General features: G+C 44.9%; 1 protein-coding gene across 6 annotated transcripts in view; it reads left to right on the top strand.

Annotated features, from left to right (window-relative positions):
- The window catches only part of EHBP1 (EH domain binding protein 1), a 2,232,712-nt gene that overhangs the window by 1,393,398 nt on the left and 815,938 nt on the right, over positions 1–23,376 (top strand). For all 6 annotated transcript variants that reach the window (XM_078649460.1, XM_078649459.1, XM_078649456.1 and 3 more), the window contains 2 exons: positions 6,027–6,205; positions 6,801–6,849. In XM_078649460.1, the coding sequence (XP_078505586.1) occupies positions 6,027–6,205; positions 6,801–6,849 (228 nt within the window). The remainder of the gene's footprint in view (positions 1–6,026; positions 6,206–6,800; positions 6,850–23,376) is intronic.

Genomic DNA, 23,376 nt, shown 5'->3' with positions numbered 1-23,376 from the left:
ACAATAGGTTATGTTATATTGGACAGATTTGCAGAACGCACACACTGTCAGAGACTGGAGGACCACTATAATCACACACTATGCGGTGGTTTAAACATACTTAGAATCACACAATATGTTTGTGGGAACTTGAATATCCTTATCTTTTCACAATATGTTATGTTATGCAGATTTGGTGAGTGCACTATCACCCAGAGGTTTTTCTGGCTATCACTGTGTACGCGTTAACATAATCGTTTTCACACAATATATCAGTAGGGACTTGAAAACCACAATTATCATATACTATGTGAAGGCTTAAACATGACTATAATCACACACTATCCCTGTGACTACTTGAATATTACTATCTTTATACACTACCGCTATATGAACTTAATCATGATAAGCTCTAAGCACTTTGTTGGTAGGGACTGGAACACCATTATAATAACATGCTATGCAGATTCTTGAACATGCCTGTGGTCTCACACACTATTTCTGTGGGTACTTAAGCATCATTATCTTCACAGACTATATGTGTGGTGATTTGAACAATCTCTTCTCACACTATGTTTGTAGGGACTTGAACATTATCAAACCATTAGTTATAGATGCCTTACCTTAAAATTAACCCCAGGTATGAGACTGGATCCGGAGAATTTTTCTGTAGCAGTACCCCTGCGCATCGGTAGGTGGTGTCGGTCGCCTCCGCGTCGTGGCCTACGGGATAACGTTGTGGTGTCTTCTTAGACGCCACCCCTGCGCGCTGACGTCAGTTCTTTCTTTTTCTGCACCAGCCAGCGCAGATCCTGAGAGAGCGTGCCCCTTGGTCACATTTTGACTAAACCTTTTTCGATTTTTGTCGGTCTTTTTTTGAGTCTTCGACTCCTGGTAGCATGAGGGATGTCCCATCGTCGGACCGGCTTCAAACCTTGTGACTCCTGTCACAAGTTGAGGTCCGTCACAGATCTGCACCTCGTGTTCCTCTGGCGCCTGGAGTCGTGCTCTGTCTGCCGTGTCGTTTGAGGTCCCAGTCAAGAGGAAGTTCTCAGGACAGGTTGCGGAGCCACCACTACTCGTCATCGAAGTCTTCACACTCCTTGGGTACGTCGAAGCACAAGAAGAAGGCGAAGAAGCATTGTTGCTCATCGCCTTCTCCCCATCCGTCGGCCGACCCGACGCGGGACCAAGAGCGTAGTCGCTCTCCTCTGTCTTCGGAGCCTGCTTTTGGGATGGCTACGCGCTTCCCTCCTTTTACCGGGATCGGAGCGTCCCCTGCCCAGCTTCGAGCCTTTTACGAGACTCTTCATAGCATTTTTGGGCAGCCCAACTCCGCAAGTGCGCCCTCGGGCCGCATGGACTCGGCTGGGCGCCCTGGGCCTTCGATGCCGGCGGCTCCGGTGCCAGAGGACCCCGAGGATACAGGCCTGGATCCAGATTGGCGCAAGTTGACCTCACAGTACCTTCCCTGGCACCAATTGCAGTGACGACGCCCCCAAAGCTAGTTGTGCCCCCAACCGATGTCGACCCCAGCCTCACCCCCGACTTGGACCCGGTGCCGGACCGACGTCGCTCGATGTCGGTATCAGCGCTGGAGGATACTTTTGTACTGCTGTTCATCCCTTGCATTTCCTATCACCCTGAGTGGCAGCCAGAGGAGTGTGAGGAGGACTGAGAGGGGTCTGGAGACCCTTTTGCTGACCAGCTTGAGGAGCCGGACTGGAGAGAAGAACTGGGTGATGCCAGTGGTCTGAATACCTCCCCAGTTCTTGGCATGCTCTCCCCGCCCCTACCGTAGCTATGGAGGAGGGAGCTTCTTACGTAGTGGTGTTGCATAGGGCGGCTGAGGCCTTGTGCCTTGAGCTCACTATGGTGGCAGTCATGACTAACCTCCTGACGGAAGTACTTCAACCAGCAGCAGCCTCTTCAGAGCCCCTACTGCCTTTTAATGAAGCCCTCACAGCCATCCTTCTGGGTATTTGGTACAAGCCCTGCACAGGGGCTCCTGTCGACAGGATGATTGCCCAATACCACTGCCCGGCCAAGGGCGGCCCACTTTTCCTCTCCCAAAACCCCACCCCGAGAGCTTGGTGGTCCAAGCCTTGTCTTCTAATCAATCAATCAATCATAACATTTTTAAAGCGTACTACTTACCCGTGAGGGTCTCAAGGCGCTGGGGGGGTGGGGCGGAAGTTCAGGTCTCCGAGGAGGATGTAGTCTGTGGATGCGAGGGCGTGTGAGCTGACGAAGTTGGCGATGGAGTTGCTGAACTGTGGTCGGGGTCCGGGGGTCTGTAGACGAGGGTTCCTCTGAGGGTGGTGTTGGGGTCGGTGTGGATCTGGAAGTGCAGGTGTTCAGCGGTGCTGAGGGTGTCATCGGTGTTGGTCGAGAATCCTGTGGACGATGGCGATTCCTCCTCCTACTCCGTTGCTGCGGTCCCTGCAGGTGATCTTGTAGCTGTCCGGGATGGCTGTGGCGATGTCGGGTGCCGAGGAGGGGTTCACCCAGGTCTCCGTCAGGAAGGCGACGTCTGGGGTGGTTAAGTCGAGTAGGTCCCAGAGTTCGACGGCTTGTCTGCGGACGGATCGGGTGTTGAGGGCGCACTCCCTACTGCTCCCCAGATAGGGATTCCGAGACACTTGACCACCTTGAGAAGATGTTTTCTTCCGCCAGCTTAGCATTGCGGTGGGTGAACACTGCATGCATCTTGGGCCATTATTCCCATGCAGTGTGGGATACGGTTGCGCAAATGCTGCCACAATGCACAGAGGAGTCCCAGGCCGATCTCACCCATGCAGTGGCAGAGGGTTGAGACACAGCTAAGTTTGCCATTCGGTGTGGGCTGGATACCGTTGACTCTCTAGGCAGAACGGTTTCGGCGACAAGATGGACTCAGCGCTTGAGCGCTTGAAGGATTCTAGGGTTACAGCTAGATCCTTGGACCTCGCGGCAACTTCTCGCCCCACGCAGTCTGCCTTTTACTCCTTTCGTAGCTACTGAAGGGGTGCCCCACCACGTTCCACCCAATCTGGCCACAGGGCCACACAAGCTACCCTGCCTCTGTGTGGCCGCGGACATAGCACCCAGCGACACGGGTCTGGGGGCCAGCGAGTGGGCCAGTCCACCCATGCCCCTTGCAACAGCCTCCAAACCCTCATAGTCCAACCTTTCAGGTCCACCGTAGGCCAGTGGGCGGCAGGATTCGCCATCACCTCCCCCCACTGACAAAAAATCTCATCGGACAGGTGGGTTTTGCAGATAGTCTGAAGGGGCTAATCCCTCCCCTTCGGAAGGTGTACTTTCACCATGGTTGTAGACAGCATCTCTGAAGAGTCTATGGTTCCGCTATGATCATATATGACCACTGTGGGTATCATCACAATCCATTCCTTTGCACATATCAACATTATATGCTATTCCAAGAGAGGTGTGGTCCAATACTTAATTAGACCTAAATTAAAGTAATCCCGCTGAGCTCTACTTGCCCATAATGCTAGAGTCCATCGTTTAATTTATCCATGTTTGAGTCCCTAATGTCATAAGAGCTTGAGCACTTAGCAAAGTGTTACATACAGTTTAATTTACAGTTTGTCATCGTGATATATGATATTTTTTGGTGTATTCTTCACATACTCCATCTAATGTGTACCACTAAGATATGTACAGCCATTCAATTCTGTTGTGTTCAATTACTATTATGTTATTGTGCATATTTCTGATAAATTAATCATTTAGCCATGTGCCCATGACTGTGTTCAATCAAAAATAAGTAAGAAACAAGTTGCCACAAAGATGGTAACACACGTTGAAGTCCCCACAAGGATGGTTCTGTGCATGCGACTAAATAACAATATATTTGTAATTGTGACGTAGGCTCCAGTATTATGAATTTTTCTTTACATTTTTCTGTTATTGGTATATTTTTAAAACATTAGGAAAGTTTAGTCCCCAAACGGCAAGTGTCCATACAAATTCCCCACAAGGATGGTGGTACGTGTGTGTGTCTGTCTGTCTGTCTGTCTGTCTACGAGGTGTACTTAAAAACTTAGTGGTAAGGTGCAGAAACGATTATGGAGAAGCATAGTCATGCAATTCAGAATACATGTGATCTAAGTACAAAAAAAAGAGGGCCAGATATAACACAATTTTCTGTTTGCAGTATTTGCAAGATACATTGTTGGAAACATTCAGAGCGGTTCTTAGAATTCCTTGAGTACCATCAATTAAGTACATTCTGCTGATCGAGGGCTATGAATTATAGATATGAAGTTATAGTCTGCTGAAATAAAGTAGGCGTTGCCATTGACGTAAAGCAAAATGAGGGGGCCGCCCTTAAGAATGTAACGAAGAGGACCTGAATCTACCATATCTCACGGATATTCATTGGCCTTGGGCTGAGGGGTTGGGGCCCTACTGCGTTGCAGGGGCCTGCGTTAGGCCCCTTATCATTGCCTTTATACTGTGTTGGGGATTGAGAACATGTGTATTTTTCCCTATTAAATGTGCCTCTCATTGAGGAGGGGAAGACTGGGATGAGTATGACGGTAAAAAAGAGAATGGAGTGGCACTCTGGAAGTAGAACCACTGTTATTATGGCTTCTGTGTTTTATTTAAACTTCGCTATAGTTTCTGATTCGCCTGCTACTCTTTGCTGTTCTCGTGCAATATTTGTGTCACTGTTGCAAAATGTGATATTTTGTTCATAATTTTGAAAGCCTTATGCGCTTGAGGCTCCTTTGTCTCGAGTGGTTCCAGTCACAACCTGTGTCACCGTGGTTGAGCTGTAAATTAGAGTTCTTAAAGACTCTTGACACTGTCTGGGTTGCAGCCCTTTAAGTTAATCCATCGTGTCTCCGTGTCATATAAGCTGCTTTCCAAAGTCTGTTTCCTCAGCCATGTAACTTTAAAATAACCACTTGTGCATATTAACATTTTATATCTCTGGATGATCTGATCAGACATTCAGATACTTTCGTCAGCTTTCTCTTCAGGTTTGTTTGATCTTTCTGTGTTACTTAACACAATTGACTACAAGAAATCAGTTTCGCATACTTCTAATTCACATATAACGGGGAGAAAATGGTGACATGTTTCTTCTCGTTCCTGGTGACTTAGAAAGAAAATTGGGATACTGGTAAATCCACCACTTTCCTCTTGGTGTTTGATGTATCTAAGAGCTTGAGGATGTATTAGCACTACCATAGGGCCTACTGATTACCTACTTTGGCATGAGAATAAAGCCTGACTAGTTGATAAAGCATTCAACCTGCAATGAGCCATAGCTCTCTGTCCACTCACTGCCTTCAAAAAGTTCATCTTGTATTCAGAAATTATCGCAACTGTCACCAGAAGCATATCAATCACACTGCTTGTATTTGCCCATTACAAAATATCATGATAGTCACTTGGGCGTGGTCTGTGTTAATAAAAAAAAAAATTAAAACAAAATTGAAAAGTTGACCCCAAGGTTTCTTAATAAAGCACCTGTTGTGGTGAGTAAAATAAAAGTTGCTTAGAAGAGAATAAGCCACCTTGCATATATGGTAGGCTTGGCTGTAGTACTGTGTGTTTGTAAGAGAATGCTCTGTAAAACTACTTTGATGTGCTGGAAAGAGGAGAGCAGCTTTGACCTTCCTCGGCCGGCCTTTTGATCCAGTCTGAATACCTGTGCTCTGTAAAAGTGAAAAGAATGCCTTTACATGACCGCATTTGAAGCATATTTCTGAGGGTGTGTAGCATGCCCAGACTGTACTGCTGAAGCACTTTAACCTGCGGTTCCCAGTGGTGCCGTGCTCAGCCTGTTCTTAGAAGCCCGTCTAGTAATTCTGCGCATCCACTCTCTTTTCAGTGGCAAGTGCCAAGGGCAAGAATGAAGATAATAACTCGAGATATGTGTCTCTTGCAGGTTGAGCCATTGTAAAATGACAGCTTTGAATGACCCTAGCAGACATCAAAGGATGCAGATCAACTAGTGAGGTCAATTAATGTCAATTATCATCTCGCAGTAATTTCTTTTATGTCTGTTTTTTGTCGTTTTTCTGCAGCCAAGCCCGATACCAAGTCCTGTTTTGGGGAGAAAGCCAAATGCTAGTCAGTCACTGCTCGTCTGGTGTAAAGAAGTTACGAAGGCTTACAGAGGCGTAAAGATAACAAATTTTACCACATCATGGCGGAATGGCTTGGCCTTCTGTGCAATATTACACCGTTTCAGACCAGATTTAATGTAAGTTCGGCCCCTCAAAGCCTGACTTTTTTTTTTTTTGGGGGGGGGGGGACTTCTGAATAAGGTTTGCAGTACTGCTAAGGCATTCACTTCGGAGAGATGCGTTTTTTTGGGGGAAGTAATGAATGTGCAATTTGCAAACTTGTCTTTATCCCTCATGTAAGCCCCCTGCTCTTTTTTTAAATGATTTATTTTCCTTCTTAATCTCATACAAAGAACTGACTTCCAAGATGATTATGAAAATTCTGTTATTGTTGAAATGAGATGAGACAAATAAGCCTGTAGCTCTTTGTACACTGACAACAAGGGATTACTGCCTGTTAAATTTGGTTGTCAAGGCTAGCCCCTGGTCCTTTCCTTAACTTTGTTGTTAGATAGAAGGCTTCAGGCGTTAAAACACGTAATAGCTGTTCTCTTTTTTCCTTTCTTTCATTTTTTCTCTTTAATTTTCCACGCTATTAGTTTCCTTGATTGAATTGCTGTGAAATTGCTAGTTATTGAATGCTGTTGTATGTCAAATGTTTTTATTCAGCTTGTTTTAAAACTGCAGCTTTTCAAACGCTATGGATACCGACAGTGCTCTTTTCTTCCCTAGTGACTACAAGTCCTTGAATCCTCAAGATATTAAAGAGAACAACAAAAAGGTAAGGACTGCTGAGAACAGAAAGCATAACTTGAATTCTGTCTTCGCTGCAGGTCTTTATTAATTTTTGGGCAGGCGCGGCTGTTTGGTAAGGTCATAACTCCATCTCACAGAAGGTATGTCGCTTCCTGCAGTTCATATCTGATGCATTATTGACTCGTGCGTGTCATGATTTTTAGCATTCATAATGTGTGCCAAAATTGGCACTCGATGTTTCCTGCGCCTACAGTAATCATTCTGGATTCGCTGCTCATCATATAAACTTTAATATGCACCTGCTAGCACCCAGTACATCCAGTACGTACACTTCGGCTGTGCCTATGGCTGTTTTCTCAACATTGGATCACAGGTCCATTGGAAAAGTGGATTTGGCTACATCCATCAAAGTAAAATTGTTTGCTGCTCTTTAAACAGCATTTTTGCTGTCACTTCTGCCTGACCCATTGTCTGCTAGAATTCAGGGAGTTATTTCCTCTCTGGAGGTTATGACCTTATGTTTAAAGTTGTATCCTGTTACAGCCCTGTCAGCAGGTACAGTATCTCTCCTTACACATATTTTGCCTTTGAGTTTAGAGCAAACAACCACGTTTTAGGTTTTACAGAGGTTATGGTTGTGCAAAAAACATAGGTGTGATATGGAGCGAAATTCAGTGTGCTGACGTGCTGTCTTTTGATTACCATCAATAACATATTTTCCCAATCCGGACCACCATACTCAAAACAAATTTTAGTTATGTGTGCACAGTCTTCCATTTGAAGGGGCCAGCTCCATGCTACCAGTGTTTGCACTACATAATTTTTTCTCTTTCTGACCTCAACACGTGAAGATTTTTTCTAAAATTGTTTTATTTTCTCAACAGTAATAAGCAAAACTGACAGTTGTATTTACTACTATTATTGACACCTTGTAATGGATGACCATTTCATATGCAGAGGCAGTCATTGATTTCAGATGTCTGGTTAGGTCTTTTTTGGGCAATAGTGTAAGAATACCCACCAGAAACCCACTCATCCCCTGTGCCTCGAGTTTCCTTCAACACACTGAGTATCATTTTTGGCGAAAATAGTAAGAGCCGTCCTAAAACAGTGGATAAAGTATAAATAACCTTACACCAATTTACGTATTCTCTATGGTCATCTTATACATTATTAAAAAAAAAAAAAAATCCACAAAGAATTCAATTTGTTGGATTTTTCCAGTTGTATCAGGAAGGTGACTATCACTCTTTAAATAAACATTTTATTCTGATGGATACTTCTAACCGTAGATTCCTTACCTGATGAATATTCCTCAGGTGTCAAACTGGATCCGGAAACTTTATAGTTGTACATCTGTGCACCGGTAGGTATCATAATGTGGCTCCGAACCAATGTCTTTCTTCTCTGGAAATGACACGTGAAGCCACATGTAAGTGCCACCCATGCACACTGACGTAATTTCCTTTCTTTCGAGGCCTACAGATGTGGATCTGGCGGTTCTCCTTGTTCTTTAGATCACAAATATTATAAAAAATGTAGGAATGTGCAAGGGAAAATGTAACTCTCTAAGACAATAGGCTTTAAACCATTTAGGGACTCTCATAAAGAGATGTCTGTGATGGACCCTCATGAAGTGTGTTTATGAGGCCTGTGGTCAGAGCACGACCCCGGGACTGTGATGACTGCACCTAGATGCACCCAAATGCTATACAGCACCATGAGGCTAAACTGTACGTCACCAAACACCAGAAGGCTCCACTTTGTGACCAGTTGAAGTAGAATGGCCCTGACTCTTTCTCCACAGCGCGGGGACACGCCGGGATGGCGTCACCAGGCGCTTTACAAACCCCTTTATTATTAATGGAAGGTCCCGTTCCCACTCCTGAAGAGGTTCCCGCAGCAGATCATCATCACGTTCGATGACTTAGGGTAAGTCCAAGAAAAAGCATAAGAGGATGAAGCAGGATTGGCCCTTTGTCACCTCTCTTGGATTCCAGAGTGGGTGCAAGGGCATCAACAGGCATGCCTGTGTCACCCCTGATTCCCATTGGAGCCAATTTAGACTAGTCTCTCACACCTTGATTTCCAGGTCTGTTGGCAGTTTTGCAGCAAGTAGTGGCCTTAAGAGATGCCATGCTGCGCATTTTTGGCACTTTACTGACTCTCTCTGATGTGCCTTCAGGCCCCAAGGATCTGCAGGGTCCTCCAGTCGGACATCTGCTGGCGAGTCTGAATTTATCTGTGCCCCTTCAACCCATATTGGGTCCAGCACTGACTGCAATGTGAACTTCGGTCTCTGTGCCATCCCCTGTGCCGGTTACCAAAACATACTGACCTAGGACCAGATGTAGGTAGGCTTTTACCGGTCGGTAATGGCCAAAATCTGCCGTTACGACCGGTAAAAGCCTTTTCCTATGTAGGAGGCTATTTTACCAACTCGGTAAATAACGAATCGGTATTTACCGATTCGGTATTTACAGAATCATCGTTTACCGATTCGGTATTTACCGAATCGGTAAATGAGATGTAGGAAGCACTGAAAACAGTGCTTCTGGGCTTTAAGAAACTATTAGTTGGTGGTAAATAAGGAATTCCTATGTAAATGCATAAATGTGCATTTACACCTGTGCCATGTGACAGGCATGTATATATGCCACATGTGCACACCAGCACTAATCAGGGGTGCAACAGGGTGTCAAAGTGACACCCTGCCACCCTTGAATATTTTGGTATTTACCGAAATCGGTAATTACCGCTTCGGTAATTGACATTCATTCCTATGGGCCCCCAGGCCCATAGGAATGAATGGCAAATACTGAATCGGTAATTACCGATTCGGTAAATACCGAATCTTACCGATTCGGTATTTTTGACCGAATAATTACCTACATTGTATTTACCGATTCGAAAATACCGAATCGGTAAAATTCGGTATTTTCGAATCGGTAAATCTAAATTACCTACATCTAGCCCCTAGTGTCTAACCCTGGCCCTACCACAAAGAAAGCGTCTCGTCCATAGTAGTTGTTAAGCAAAGTTCAGCAGAAGTGCTAGACTTCTAGTTTTCCCCTATGGAAGTGAAGACCAGTGTGGTAACTTTGGCCACACTACTGCAGACCCCCTGTTGCCATTTGATGAAGCCCTTATGGATAGCCTTGTAGGCGCATGCCATGTGCAGGTCCAGCTGTTAATAGGCAGGTCGCTCTTCACCATCGTCTCGCAACAGGTGTCCCGGCCTTTCTTATCAGAAACTCGATAATGGAGAGCTTGGTGGTACAGGTGTCCACAAGCAAGGTCAATCCTAATGCTTTTCCTTCTCTTCACAGGATTATGAATCAGAAAGAATAGACATTTGGAAAATTGATTTTCTCCTCTACGAGCATTGTCCTGAAGTCAAAGAATATCTTCTAGGCTGCTCCTCTCTTATCTTTAGCGATATAATGGTACAGGTTTTACCTGTTATTCCGGATTCGTGAATCCCTTACACAGGCTATTCAAGACAGTCACGGATTCTGAGAAGTTTGTCATACGTGCTGACTTGTATGGGACCGATGGTTTGGATCAAGCACTGGGCAATAGTGTGGCTCTTTAGTGCCTCGCCTGGATAAGTTCTACGGGCTTCTCCAGGGATGTCCAGGCATCCTTAATGGACATGTTGTTTGACGTCTCTCACATTTTTAGTGAAAAAGTGGTCTCTGCCCTCGAACTGGTTAAGGAGAGCAGATCCACAACAGATTCCTTTGGCCTGTCTGCTCCCACAAGACGTTTCCACCAGCAATTTCGCCTCTCTCCATGGCTACAGTTGGGGCTTACCAATTTGCCAATGCCAGACTCCTCTATCAGCCCAACAGGCTTTTCAGCCCTTTAGTAGCTGAGGCTCTGCTTCTCAGAGACAGCTCTCGGGACAGCAGGGCCAACATGCTGCTCAGTTCCCCATCCCTCCTGCAGCCAGAAAACAACTTTATTGTGTTCTTGCTGGCACACATCCACTCTATCGGAGGCAGGATGCGATATTTTCTCCAAGGGTAGGCGGCATTGACTTCAGACAAGTGGGTCCTCCAGATTGTCCATCGGGCTACATTTACCCATTTCTTTCCACCTCACCATATCTTCCACCACATTCGGGACAGCTGACAGGATGCCATTTGTCCATCTTGCAGCTGGAAGTGCAGGCCCTTTGGGGCAAAGAGGTCATAGAAAACGTTCCGGCCTCAGTGTTTCTGGGCTCATGTTAACTCTTGCTACTTCCTTTTGCCAAAGAAAAATGGGGGTCTTCATCCAGTTTTAGAGCTTTGTCTTCTCTCAGCCTTCCTGTGGAAGGACAAATGTAAGATGCACTACGCTAGAACAAAAGCTGTATGCCCTGAAGACCGTATTCTGGCATTGGGCCTGCAGGACGTTTAATTTCTTATCCCCGTCCTGCCAGCTCACAAGCACTACCTGCAGTTAGCGGTTTCCGTTCACAGAGCTCCCCTTTGGCCTCACCAGCGCCCCTCAGATGTTCACAAGATTGATGATGGTGGTCTCAGCAAAAATTCCGAGGTCGAGGTACCTGTCTTTCCTACCTGAATGACTGACTGTTGAAGGTGGGCTTGCCCCAGGCAGTTGTCAGCCATCTCCAGGTGACTGCGAATCTCGATTGGGTTCACTATCAATATGGTTAATTTGCAGAGGCTCTTGTTCATTGAAGCTATTCTAGACATGGTATGATGTCATGCCTTTCCCCTGGAGCAAAGAGCACAGGACATTCAGGCTATTATTCCGATATTTCAACCTTGGTCCTGGATCTCAATGTAGATGACTTAGACTACTGGGGTTGTTAGCTTCCTGCATCGTGCTGGCCACATGTACCAAATGCCATATACAGGCTTTGCAGGAGGACATCAAATCCCAGTGGGCCCAGCATCTTGGGAATTTGTTTGATTGTATTCACATGCTGGAGGAGACTGCTAAAGATCTGTAGTGGTGACAGGACTACAATTGAGTCAATGGCAGTCCTCTCTCCTAACCCCATCAAAACTAGACTGTGGTCATGGATGCATCATTAATGTGTAGAGCCTATCATCTGGCGGAGGTGGAGATCAGATGCCTCTGGCAGAGACTCGCATCCTTATCACCTTTTTGGAGTTGAGGGTGATTCTCTTGGGGCTGAAGTCCTTCCTCTCATCATCAGAGGAAGGCTGATGCAGGTGCTCACGGACAACTCCATGGCCGTGTTGTAGTGCAACAAGCATGATGGTTTGGGTTCTTGGGCACTGCTTTTCTGCAAGTGGCTGGACCACCAAGGGATTTCTCAGGTGGTAAACCACCACGTGGGATCTGTAAACGCCAGGGCAGACAGACTCAGCTACCGATTCTTAGTGGATTACGAATGGCAGTTGCACCCAGAGGTGGCAGGGGGCATCTTCCAAGAATGGGGAAAACCCTGGTTCAATCTTTTCACCACCACGAAGAATGTACAATATCAGCACGTTTGTGCGCTGGAATTTCCAAAGCAGCTCTCTCTCAAGAGATATCGTTCATCTAGAGTGGAGTTTGGCACTCCTGTGTGCCTTCTCCTGCCCAGAGATCTGAAGATCAGAAAGTACTGGGTCCAAGTCATTCTAGTGGCACCAGATTGTGCCAAGAGAGTTTGATACTCGGAACTGCTGGGCATGAGCGTTTTTCCTGAGATCCAAAGACACCTTCAAAAGGACTTTGTCGCAGCAGCAGGGCAGCGTAGTGCACCCTGGGCAAAATGTGCTTGGCGATCGAGTGGCAGCAGTTGACCTTCTTCAACCGTCCTCTCGAAGCCATTGATGTCGTCCTGGTAGCAAGGACGCCTTCCACAAAATCAACGTATGCCAGTCGTTGATGTCTTCCTGGCAGTAAGGCCGACTTCCACAAAATAAGTGTCCTCCAGTTGTTGAAAGGATTGTTGTGGTACCCGACAAATTGATCCCTATCGAGCATAGCTGTCTGAGGTTTTGTTGTTTTTTCTGTTCCTGACCCAGCAAGGATTTGATTTGGGCACTGTTAAAGGCTATTTATGTAAATTTTCGGCTTTTTTACAGTTACCAGATCAGCCTTCTTTATTTAAATTACCTGTTGCGATGAGATTTTTTAAAGGTGTGCAACATTTATTTCCACTAAAACCCTCTGTGATGCCACAGCTAGACTTGAACTTAGTCCTCACTCTTTTGATGTGCACACGTTTTGAGCCACTGAACAGTTGTCCATTAAGACTTCTGACATTGAAGGCGGTCTTCTAATCGCCATAACATCGGCTAGGCGTATGAGCGAGCTGCAGACTCTTTATGTCTACCCACCTTAAACAACTTTCTTTACAAATAAGTTGGTGTTGAGTACCTGAGCTTCCTTTCCACTAAAAGTGGCCACTCCATTTCAAGTCAGACAGCCTGTCACCCTTCTGGCATTTTTTCTTCTCAACTTCATCCCTATAAAGAGGAAGAGAGACTGTATTGTTTGGCCACTAAGAAGGCGCTAAACTTTTATATGATCGAACCAAACAACACTGACTGAACAATCGTCTCTTTGTAGGGTTTTCCTGGGCAATGAAGGGGAAGACAGTACAAAAACAATGAATTGTTTTCTGCATAAAGAAGTAGCCCGCAGAAGCCTTACAGGCTCATTCCACCAGAGTCAAAGTTGTTACCACTGCACTGGCGTGCGGAGTAGTCATCCTGGACATTTGTCAGGCATCAGGTCAGTACAGATGTTTACAAAATACTACTGCCTCGACTGTCTAGTCCATCGAGAGCGACATTTTGCCCATTTGGTCTTGCATGACTTTCTGGTCTGAGCCAATTCACAGGCCCACCACTTTGGGAGGTACTGTTATGGTATGTATTCACCAGGTGATAAATCTGCAATTAGAAGTATCCATCAGAGGAACAAGTTACTTATCTTTAATAGCGATCTTTATGGTCAATATCATATGTAATGTAATGTATGTATACTTGTAAAGCGCACTGTTACCTCGTTACGTGGCGTCCTGGCGCTGTATACCGCTGGGGAACCCGTCCTGGCTTTCCCTGTGAGAGGGCACCCCAAGGTGAAGCCAGGCATCCCCGGCGTTGCTGGAGCCGTTGTGGAGATTAAGCAAGCTATTGCCCAGAGTTGCAGAGTGGGACCCATGGTTAGCGTAGGCACCTAAGCGAGAATTATCGAGTCCGCGGACATTGACCCAAGACCCTGCTGCGTCGGGAATTGAACCCTGGTCCCGGGCCGACCTCTGCTTCAGGGCCTGCCGCTTCTAACCGGTGAGCCACACTTCTCCAGGTGAGCCACACTATCTAAGTGCATATTCTTCATCAACCCTCCCAGCCTTCTCGTTCTGTGAACTTCATCCTTTTTCCATCTAAGAAGGACTCAATTTACAGATATTCACACCGGTCATGCAAATCAGCTGATGGGCTGTGCGTGTGAGGGCACAGACAGCCTATAAAAGAAACTGATGTCAGTGTGCATGGGGGGCGCTTATATACGGTTCTGCTCATCACTTCTGGAGTGGAACGATGTCGACGGGAGCTGCATATCCCCACCTACTGGCGTGCAGGAGTACTGCTTACAAATTTCCGAATTCAGTCTGACACCTGGGGAATATCAACAAGGCGAGGAACCCGCAGTTAAGTAACTTGATCTTATATTTAATTAATTGTATTAACTTATTGGCAAAAACTCTATAATGCAAACAATGAACCAAATGTTCAGGGTTGGTGAGCTGCTTGTGATGCAATTGGGAGCATAATCCTTGGTGAGTTTCACCTTACTCAGTGATGGGCTGCCCCTCATATTAATTGGTTTAAACGTTATATACTTTATGAGCTATTGCATGTTACTCGTCACCATCAGCATCATGCCTTTATTCCACCAACCTCTTCTACTTCTTTGCTTGACCAGCAGTAGTTCTCTGGATCAAACATAAATCTGCAAGAGCATCTTCGTTAATTACACAGGATAAGCAGGGCTGCAGAGCACACAGGATTTGATGCTGTACAGTGTTCACCAAGTTCCAGAAACGACAACCCATAAAGCAGATACTGCTGCTTGCTGTTTATAGAACAATGGCAAAAATATACAGTAGCTTTGGGAAACTAGAGGTTTATTTGACAATGTTTCAAGTATATCTTCTGTTGAGTCTCCTGAGAGCATGTCAGTGTTTCAACCCAATTCCCATAGTGTGCGGGCCTTCTTCATTACAAGAGATTGTAGTAGTCAAACTGTATTTTCAATAAATAAAAGACAAATGGGGCCCTGCAATCTATGAGTCGGGCAGCTCATCAGTCTGTGGTGAAAAAGATCAGGAAAGGAATTACTAGAACATCAAGTAAGGGTATCTTGTGTTGTCAAAACACCATGCTGTTTTGTATTGCTTGGCATTCACACGCTGCCATATGCACCAGCTGGTGTGGAGAGAAAGCAGCTTTCACTCTCCATGCTTTGTATCTGCTGTCAGTTGTGCATGTACATGCATATATAAAAACATTTATTGTGTGAATTAAATGTTCACCATGTCTTCAAAGCTTGGCATGGATCAATAGTCTAAAATAGAGTCTCAAAAGAATTAACCTTACAATCTCCGTAGCCTCTGAAAATGCATATAAAGTTATTAAAGAATGGTCAATGACACTGGCTATCACTTAAGCCAGTCGTGTGTAGACCTCTTCCACTTTGAAGTGCATGCAGCTCGAACCCTGTGCAGCCCAAGTTTCTCTGAATAGGATAGTCAGAAGGAGGGTTAAGATGACTAAATGTCAGGGTAAATTGTAGTTGGTGGTTTATGAACCTTTTTCATAATGAGAGTTTCGTTTTTTCGAAGATAGTGTGTCTGTCAAACTCTAAAGAAGAATGACCTGTATTCCATTAATAGTTAATTTACCGGAGAGTAAAATTTATATGAGGACATTTGTATTTAATAATGAGGATATGTTTTAAGAATGATTTATGCTTACTATCAGGGAGTTATTTGTAAAGCATAATGGTGATGGAGTATCTCTAAATATTTATATATCTTTCTAAAGCAGTGTACAAATAGGCTTACTAGCAAATTTGCTGTTTACTTGGTTTCAACAAAGCTTGCTTAAAAATGTATTGTATTGTTATTCAGAAAAAAGTTTAGGCTCCTGTCTTGTTATGCTTTGGACATAGACTCTGTGGTAAACTACAAATCACATACTTGGGCAAAGTGATTACTAAATTAATACCAATTGTTCTGTGCAAATCAATGCAAGGTTAGTGCTGTGGTGAATTATACCAGATCGCTTTGGTCTCTGTCTAGAGAGTGGTAATATACATACTCCCCATAACCTTTTTCTGGCATTGCATTAATGCTTTACATGCAAAAACAGCTGTGATTATTTGTGTTTTTTTCATACTGGCGCTGTGGAGACAATGACTTTATAGAAGAACCTGTAACCTAGTGGGCAACTTTAATATGTGAGACCTGGGCCTATTTGATAAGAATTCTGAAGCACCCTGATAAACAACCTTGGCACCATAGGCAGTCTGCGAAATAGTGAGTCTTTTCCTGTCACAATAAATAGCACTGAACTTGTTGAGCATCAGTGATCGCCCGTGACCAACTGCAATTTTGGAATGTACACTGGCATATTTGAGCATCAACCAAGCTGCCCTATTTAGCGTCTTACTATCAGTAGTGCAGAATGTTTTGATGAATTCTTAACTGGCGCAGTGACATGATTCTGAGGCCGGACCAAAAATGTTAGAAGTACGCTCACCTGACGTGCAGATGTTATCGCAACCAGGAAGACCGCTTTTAAGGTTAGTAAACGCAAAGGACAACTGTTCATTGTCTCAAAAGAAAAGGGGTATACATCAGGAATGTTGGAACTACATTTAGGTTCCACTATGGCATCACAAAGGTCTTCAGGGGAAACATATGCTGTAGACCTCTTAGTTAACACATCACAACTGGTGATTTGGAAAACGCTAGTTGGTCAGGCAAATGCAAAAAGGCTGAAAGGACCCACAGGTTTCCTTTAACTGTGCCAAGAGCAAGACCATGGGAACTAAAAACCAAGCAAACAAAAACAGTTTTGCCTGCAATGGGCTCAACTCGCGGGTACTGCACCAAGTCATAAACTTGTCATTTCATTGAAGGATGTCTGGCTGCCAAAATGACATAAATAACATTGGGAGGAAGATCATAGGAGATCAACTGTCGCCTTTCAATCTCTTCCCATGGAGGTGCATGTTGCATAGGCTTAGGTCCACAACCCTGCCCAGCTGCTGTGATAGAATGTCCTCTCAAAGTAGCTGCCTGGTTGGAGGATGGGTGCCCAAGCCCAGGAGTTCCAGGTACCTCAACCTCCTTGCCCAATCCGGAGCCACTAGAAGGAATTGGACCCAAACATTCCTTCTACGGAACTTGTAGTAGGAGAGGTAGTGGCGAGAAGGCGTGCAAGAGTCCCATGCTCCACCTCTAGGTGAAATATGTTTTGGTAAGAGGGCCTTTTTGGAAACTCTAGTGGTGGGCAACCTCCCTGTGTAACTGCCATTTTGATCTGCCATGCGTCGCCTGCTGAGTTTGTCTGCCTTGGCGTTTAAAGATTCCGACAGTTTGTGTACCACCAGGAAAATTCCCTGACCATTCAGCCAGCGGCAGAAAAGCAGGGTCTCTTGGAACAAGATCCAGGAACCCACCCTGCCCTGCTTATTTCAGTACCACATGGCGGTCTTGTTGTCAGTGAGAACTAGTACCAGACATGTGATGTGATGTGATGGGGTTTTTGTAAAGCGCAGGCTGCACTCCAAGGAGCACACACTTGGGACACACTGCACCCTTATGTACTGTTTATGTTTTTCCTATGAATCAATATGTATGAAAAATATATTTTTTCCCTTCAATAAGAGTCTATAAAATTTGAAAGTATACTACATAATTGTGAGTGCATTTCTTTCCGCCATTTTCAATCCTCATTTGTTATAATCATTGCCATTGAGCATAACAATTAAAAGTTATCAATTTAGATTACGCCACTGGAACCAATGTTCTTGATATAATTAATATTCATGAGGCACGTCGCAATTTGTGACCCATTGGGAATGGCCGGCAATCATAGGGGTGGTGGCCTGCTGGGGTCAGCAGACCACCATGTCTGTGACTGCTTTTTAAATAAAGCTGTTGTTTTTTTCAGTGCATCCTGTTTTGAACCAATGGGATGCATTTCAAAAATAAAAATGATAGGTTTTCTTTAAATTTTTTTACAGTGGGAAATGGTTCGTGGGACCACTGCCTGCTCTGAAAAAATGTTGGCGCCACCATTAACGAAGGGCTTCCTGTTTGCAAATAGCTTATCAACAATTTGAAATTGGTGGTAATCTGCGAATGTTTTGCAACCGCATTCCTGGTTGCAAAGCATTCATACATACCAGTTCAACTCGATATTAGGAAGGGACGTCCTTTAAATGCCCCTTGCTTATAGCAACTCACAAACTTTATTTTGCAAGTCAGTAATAGGTTACCGACTCGCAAAACAGGGGAGGGCAGGTGAGGAATCTGGGGTTAAATAGACTCTACCAGAAAAGTTGTTAACAAAGGTAAGTAACTTGTTCTTCTGAGAGACGTCTAACCTAATTTTCCTCATCTTTTGAATTGATACCAACGCAGTGCCTCCCACCTGGCGGGTCTGGAACTAGGAAATGCTGCGGGAAAGATCGAGTGAAATACCTTTGCTCCCTGACTTGACCGTCTAGGCATTAGCGCTTGGTGAATGTGTGCAAAGATGCCCACGGTGCAGCCTGACAAATATCCAAAACTGGTATACCTCGAGCTAATGCTTTAGCAGTAGCATGGTAGAGTGAGCATGTAATCCTTCTGGCAGTTGTTTTCTAGCTAACCCACAACAGATCTTAATACATGAGACAATTCATCTAGAACTATTCCTCATATGTACTGCTTTACCCTTTTTAACTACAGAAAATCAGATTGTCCTACATGAAAAAACGTAACTACCTTAGAAAGGAATGCTGCCTTTGTTCAAAGGACTAACTTGTCAGGAAAGAAGCAAACATAAGGAGATACTGATGGCAAGGCCTGAAGTTCACTTACTCGCTTAGCAGACATAATGGCTATAAGGAACACCGTTTTCAGAGTCAACAACTGTAAAGAACAACTATGCATAGGTTCAAATGGTAAACACAGTAAGTTAAAACTGAATTCAAATCCCACTGTGGCATTACAAACGGAAAAGAAGGAAGCAAATGGACCAACTCACTCAAAAAACGTATCACAACAGGTGATTTTAAATTTGCCGGATCAACTGTCTATTTTCAAAAGACCGAAAGGGAAGCTAAACAGCCTTTGACTGTGGCTACCGCAAGACCTTGCTGTGCCAATGACAAACAAAATAAAAGAATATCCAAAACTGAAACTTGTAATGGTATATGACAGGAGGGCCACCGCACCACAAACTTCTTCTAGCATCTATCATAAACAGTTTTTGTATACGGATGCCTGGCTGCCAGAATCACACCAACTACCTCAGGACGGAGATCTTATGTCATCAACTGTCACTGTTCATTCTCCATGCATGGAGGTGTAGATTGCTCAGGTTTGGGTAAAGAATCTGACCATGCTGCTACTACAGGACATCCTCCCGAACTCTCAGACACATTGGAGGACTGATGCTCATGGTCAGAAGTTCTGGATTCCACACTCTCCTTGCCCCGTCCGGAACCACTAGGATGACTTGGACCCAGTCTTTCTTGATTTTCTTGAGAACTCTTTGTAGGAGAGGCAGAGGCAGATAGGCACATTTAAGTTCCAAGCCCCAATGAAGGCAAAAGGCATCCCTACGAAGGATTGTCTTGGGTAATCCAAAGTGCAAAATTGTTGACACTGCACGTTCCATGCGGTGGCAAAAGGATCGAGCCATGGTTCTCCTCATTGCTGGAAGATGTGCCAAGCCACCTTTGAGTGCAAATGCCATTAATGAACCGCTACATATTACTGGCTGAGTTCATCTGATCTGATGTTTGAAAAAACGCGCCAGATGTTGGACAGAGATATGCCCTCTCTCACTCTTTCACTCAGCCACTTCCAAAGAGGTAGGGTTTCCAAGCACAGAACACACAACCCTACTCTGCCCTGTTTGTTGCAATACCACCTGGCTGTTGCATTGTCTGTGAGCTCCTGCACTCATTCCTCTTTGATCTTTGGAAAGAAAGCTCTTAATGCCAAACAGATTATTCTAAGTTCCAACAGATTTATGTGAGAGTGAGCTTCCGCCCGAGACCAGAGTGTTTTGCTCTCCATCTCTCCCAAATGGCCTCTCCAAATGAGCAATAACACATCCATCATCATGGTCAGGTCTGGGTGGGGTACGGGGAGGGAACTGTCACTAGTCCAGTTGCAGTCGAGTAGCCACCACTGCAGATCTTTTGCTGTCTCCTACAACACCTAAATGAAATCTGACAGATTTCCTTGTGTTGAACCTACTGAGAACTCAAATTCAACTGCAGAGCCCACGTCCCACCTGGCATGGTCTACAAGCAGTATGCAGGAGGCCAATGGACCCAGAAGCATCGGAGCTGCTCTCACTGAAACGCATGCTGAAACATCTGGATCATAGCTTGAATGTCCTGGGCATTCAGGCGGGCCTGGTGATAGTGGCGGTGACCAGTGGTAGCTTGTTTTATGGGCACTCAGTTTGAGCACCTGCACAGTTGTCAGTCTCATGTTTAAGACAGAGTTTTTGGTTGCTATAACATTAACTCTGCATGTTAGCTAGCATCATACCTTGAGTGTCCATCCACCTTTCTCTTGCTTCTTCCCAGAAAAGCTAGTTCTCCGAGAGAAGGCAGCTTTACTACTTAAGGTGGTGTTCCCATTCTTTCTCAGGCTAGTCTGTCACCTTACTAAACTTTTATATACCACTCCATCCAACCAAGGAGGAGGAGCGGTTGCACAGGTTGGACCCCAGGAGTGCGGTTAGTTTTTACATCAGCCACACAAGAGAGTTCTGATGTATCCTTATAACAGATTCCTCACCTTTCGAATATCCCCTGGTGACAGAATGTATCTGGATGCTTTAAACAGCATTGCACTGGCGCACTGGTAGGTGACATCCTGCAGCTCCATGTTGACTTCATTCTCTGCCCCATTGAGTGACGAATACAGCTGCCTATAAGCGTCACCCTACAAATCAATGTCAGTTCCTTTCTTTCCACAGCTTCGTGCACAGATCTTGCTTGAGCTCTGCTCCCACTTTTTTCTTATTTGTTAAAGAATATTTTCCTTTAAAAACATTTTTCAACCAAAACTTATGGGAACTATGTCACCTCCTAAAACTACAGGGTTTCAATCTTGCTGGGTCTGTCATAAATAAATATCTGATCAACCCGCATAAGGTATGCCTCTGGTGTTTGAGTTCAGGACATCACTTCAAGTCAAGCAAGGAGTACGCCCTATGAACCCAAAGGTGATCTGGGATTGTGCAGTGAATATGTATGTAACCAAACTTGGGAAGAAGAAACCCCACTCCTGCTGAAAGACGAGTGTGTGTACATGTTTCCACTCTCAAGTCTGTTCCCATAACAGGTCCTCTTCCTTGATGAAGCCCTGGGGTAAGCCAAATCGAAGCACAAGTAGGCCAAGTTGCACTCATCTTCATTTGTCATTTGGTTGTTGTCTGGGTGCCACTCTGCTTCATTCTCAAACTCCTTCTGGGGAGCAGATTCTGCAATTGATCCAGATGCACCTTGACTTTCTAGAGTCATTGGTAACGTCATAGCAGATCTGGGTCTTTAAAGAGGCTATGTTGCGAATGTTTGACATTTTCCGGCTACCTACGAGCCGCAACGGCCTCCAGTCGGCTTACCACCAACAGATTCGTCTGAACCTTCTGAACCTGTCTTGAGTTTCGCACCAGCTTCAGAGCTGACTTCGACTCCTCCACCAAAATTCATGGCGGTTTCTTCAACATTGATGCCAGTGCAAGAGGTCTCCAAGCCAAACGCACCTTGGCCTTGTCGCTGTTGGGTCACAAATTCACATTGTTGCACCCAGTCCCTGCAGAATCATATTCAGACAAGACACAAATTCTGCCACAGAGCTGTTCTCCAGTGCTCCCCCACCTTTTTGGCTCTGATAAAACTCAGCCAGCCTTTAAAGATCACAGAGGTGATGGGGTTGATTTACCCACACATTTTGATGATGGCAATCTACATATGGATTTTAAAGAGGCCAATGTGTTGGGCATTTCCCCTGATACTGGGTTAGCTGCCCATCCACCCCCGTCTACCAATGGAAGACACTGGTTTTTTGCTATGGTGACAAGACGTGGTGTTACAACTTTATTTTATGAAATTTAAGACAAATGTGATTATGGAGGTTTTTGCTGCCTGAACAGGCTTCCTCTGAACTACCATTTAATGAGGCCCTAACAGTCATATTAATGGGCATCTGGTCAGACTCTTGTTCTTGCCTAGTGGTGAACAGGCAGAAAGCCAAATACCACAAGCTTGTGCCAGGCGACTCTTATTTTTTGATTCAACACCTTATGCCAGAAAGTCTCATGTTACAAGCTTCCATCAGCAAATTCCAAAACGGAGTTGAGAATTGAGGCTTTCGGCAAACAAATGTACTCATCGGCCATCCTAGCCCAAAGGTCCATCAATACCAGCTGATTACTTGGGCACTATCCACATACTCTTTGAGGCTTGGTCAATGAGATCTTGCTAGCAGTCTCTGAGGAATTTCAGGCCTCCCTGGCGCAAACCATTCAAGAGGATCAGGATGTGGCCAAATATGTAATTCGATCTGGCCTGGATACCACTGATTGTCTAGGCCAAGATTTTGCCACTATTCTGTCTCCACACATGGATGAGATCTACTGGATTTTCAGGGGACATACAGGATATGCCTTTCAATGGATCTCAACTATTTGGCAAAAGGCTGATTCTGCCCAGGAACATTTTTTAAAAAGTTAGGCCACATTGCCTTCTTCGGGCCTCTCAACCCCTTCTAGACATTTTTCTTGGGTGTTTTTCCCTTTAGGGGGTACTTCAGTGATTTGGCTCACAGTCAACGTCTTGGTTGGGCATACAAATGAAGCAAACCCTGTACTGACCATGATCACCCTGTGAGAGGAAGTATCAGACATTTTTCCCAACATCTAACATGGGTCTTTCAGATCATTCAACTGGGCTATGTCCTGCAATTCCTTTCCAATCCGCCACATACTCCGTCCATGGCAGAGTGGCTTTCAGAGGATCACCTGACCGTCTTGTTGCAAGAAGTGGAGGCTCTAAGACTAATACTGCTTTTCTAAAATGAAAAACAAAAAGTGCACCAAAGGACAGTTTGTATCCTTACTGTTTTTTTTCCTACTTCTTTTTTTGCATCCAGCCACATTAGCTATAAATGAGATGTTTTGCTCTGGGTTGGCTTTTGTTCTAACAATGTACTTATAATAATGTGTATTTCTTCGCCATCAGATACTATAAAAATCCAAGTATCTGACCGTAGGTTGGGGGCTTCGCAATGAGACTATCACGACTTCAGCAACACCGGTTACAGCAACAA

The sequence above is a fragment of the Lissotriton helveticus genome, chromosome 6, assembly GCF_964261635.1.
Source record: "Lissotriton helveticus chromosome 6, aLisHel1.1, whole genome shotgun sequence".
NCBI lineage: Eukaryota > Metazoa > Chordata > Amphibia > Caudata > Salamandridae > Lissotriton > Lissotriton helveticus.
Note: the sequence above shows the minus strand (reverse complement) of the source record. Positions and strands in the feature narration are given on the sequence as shown.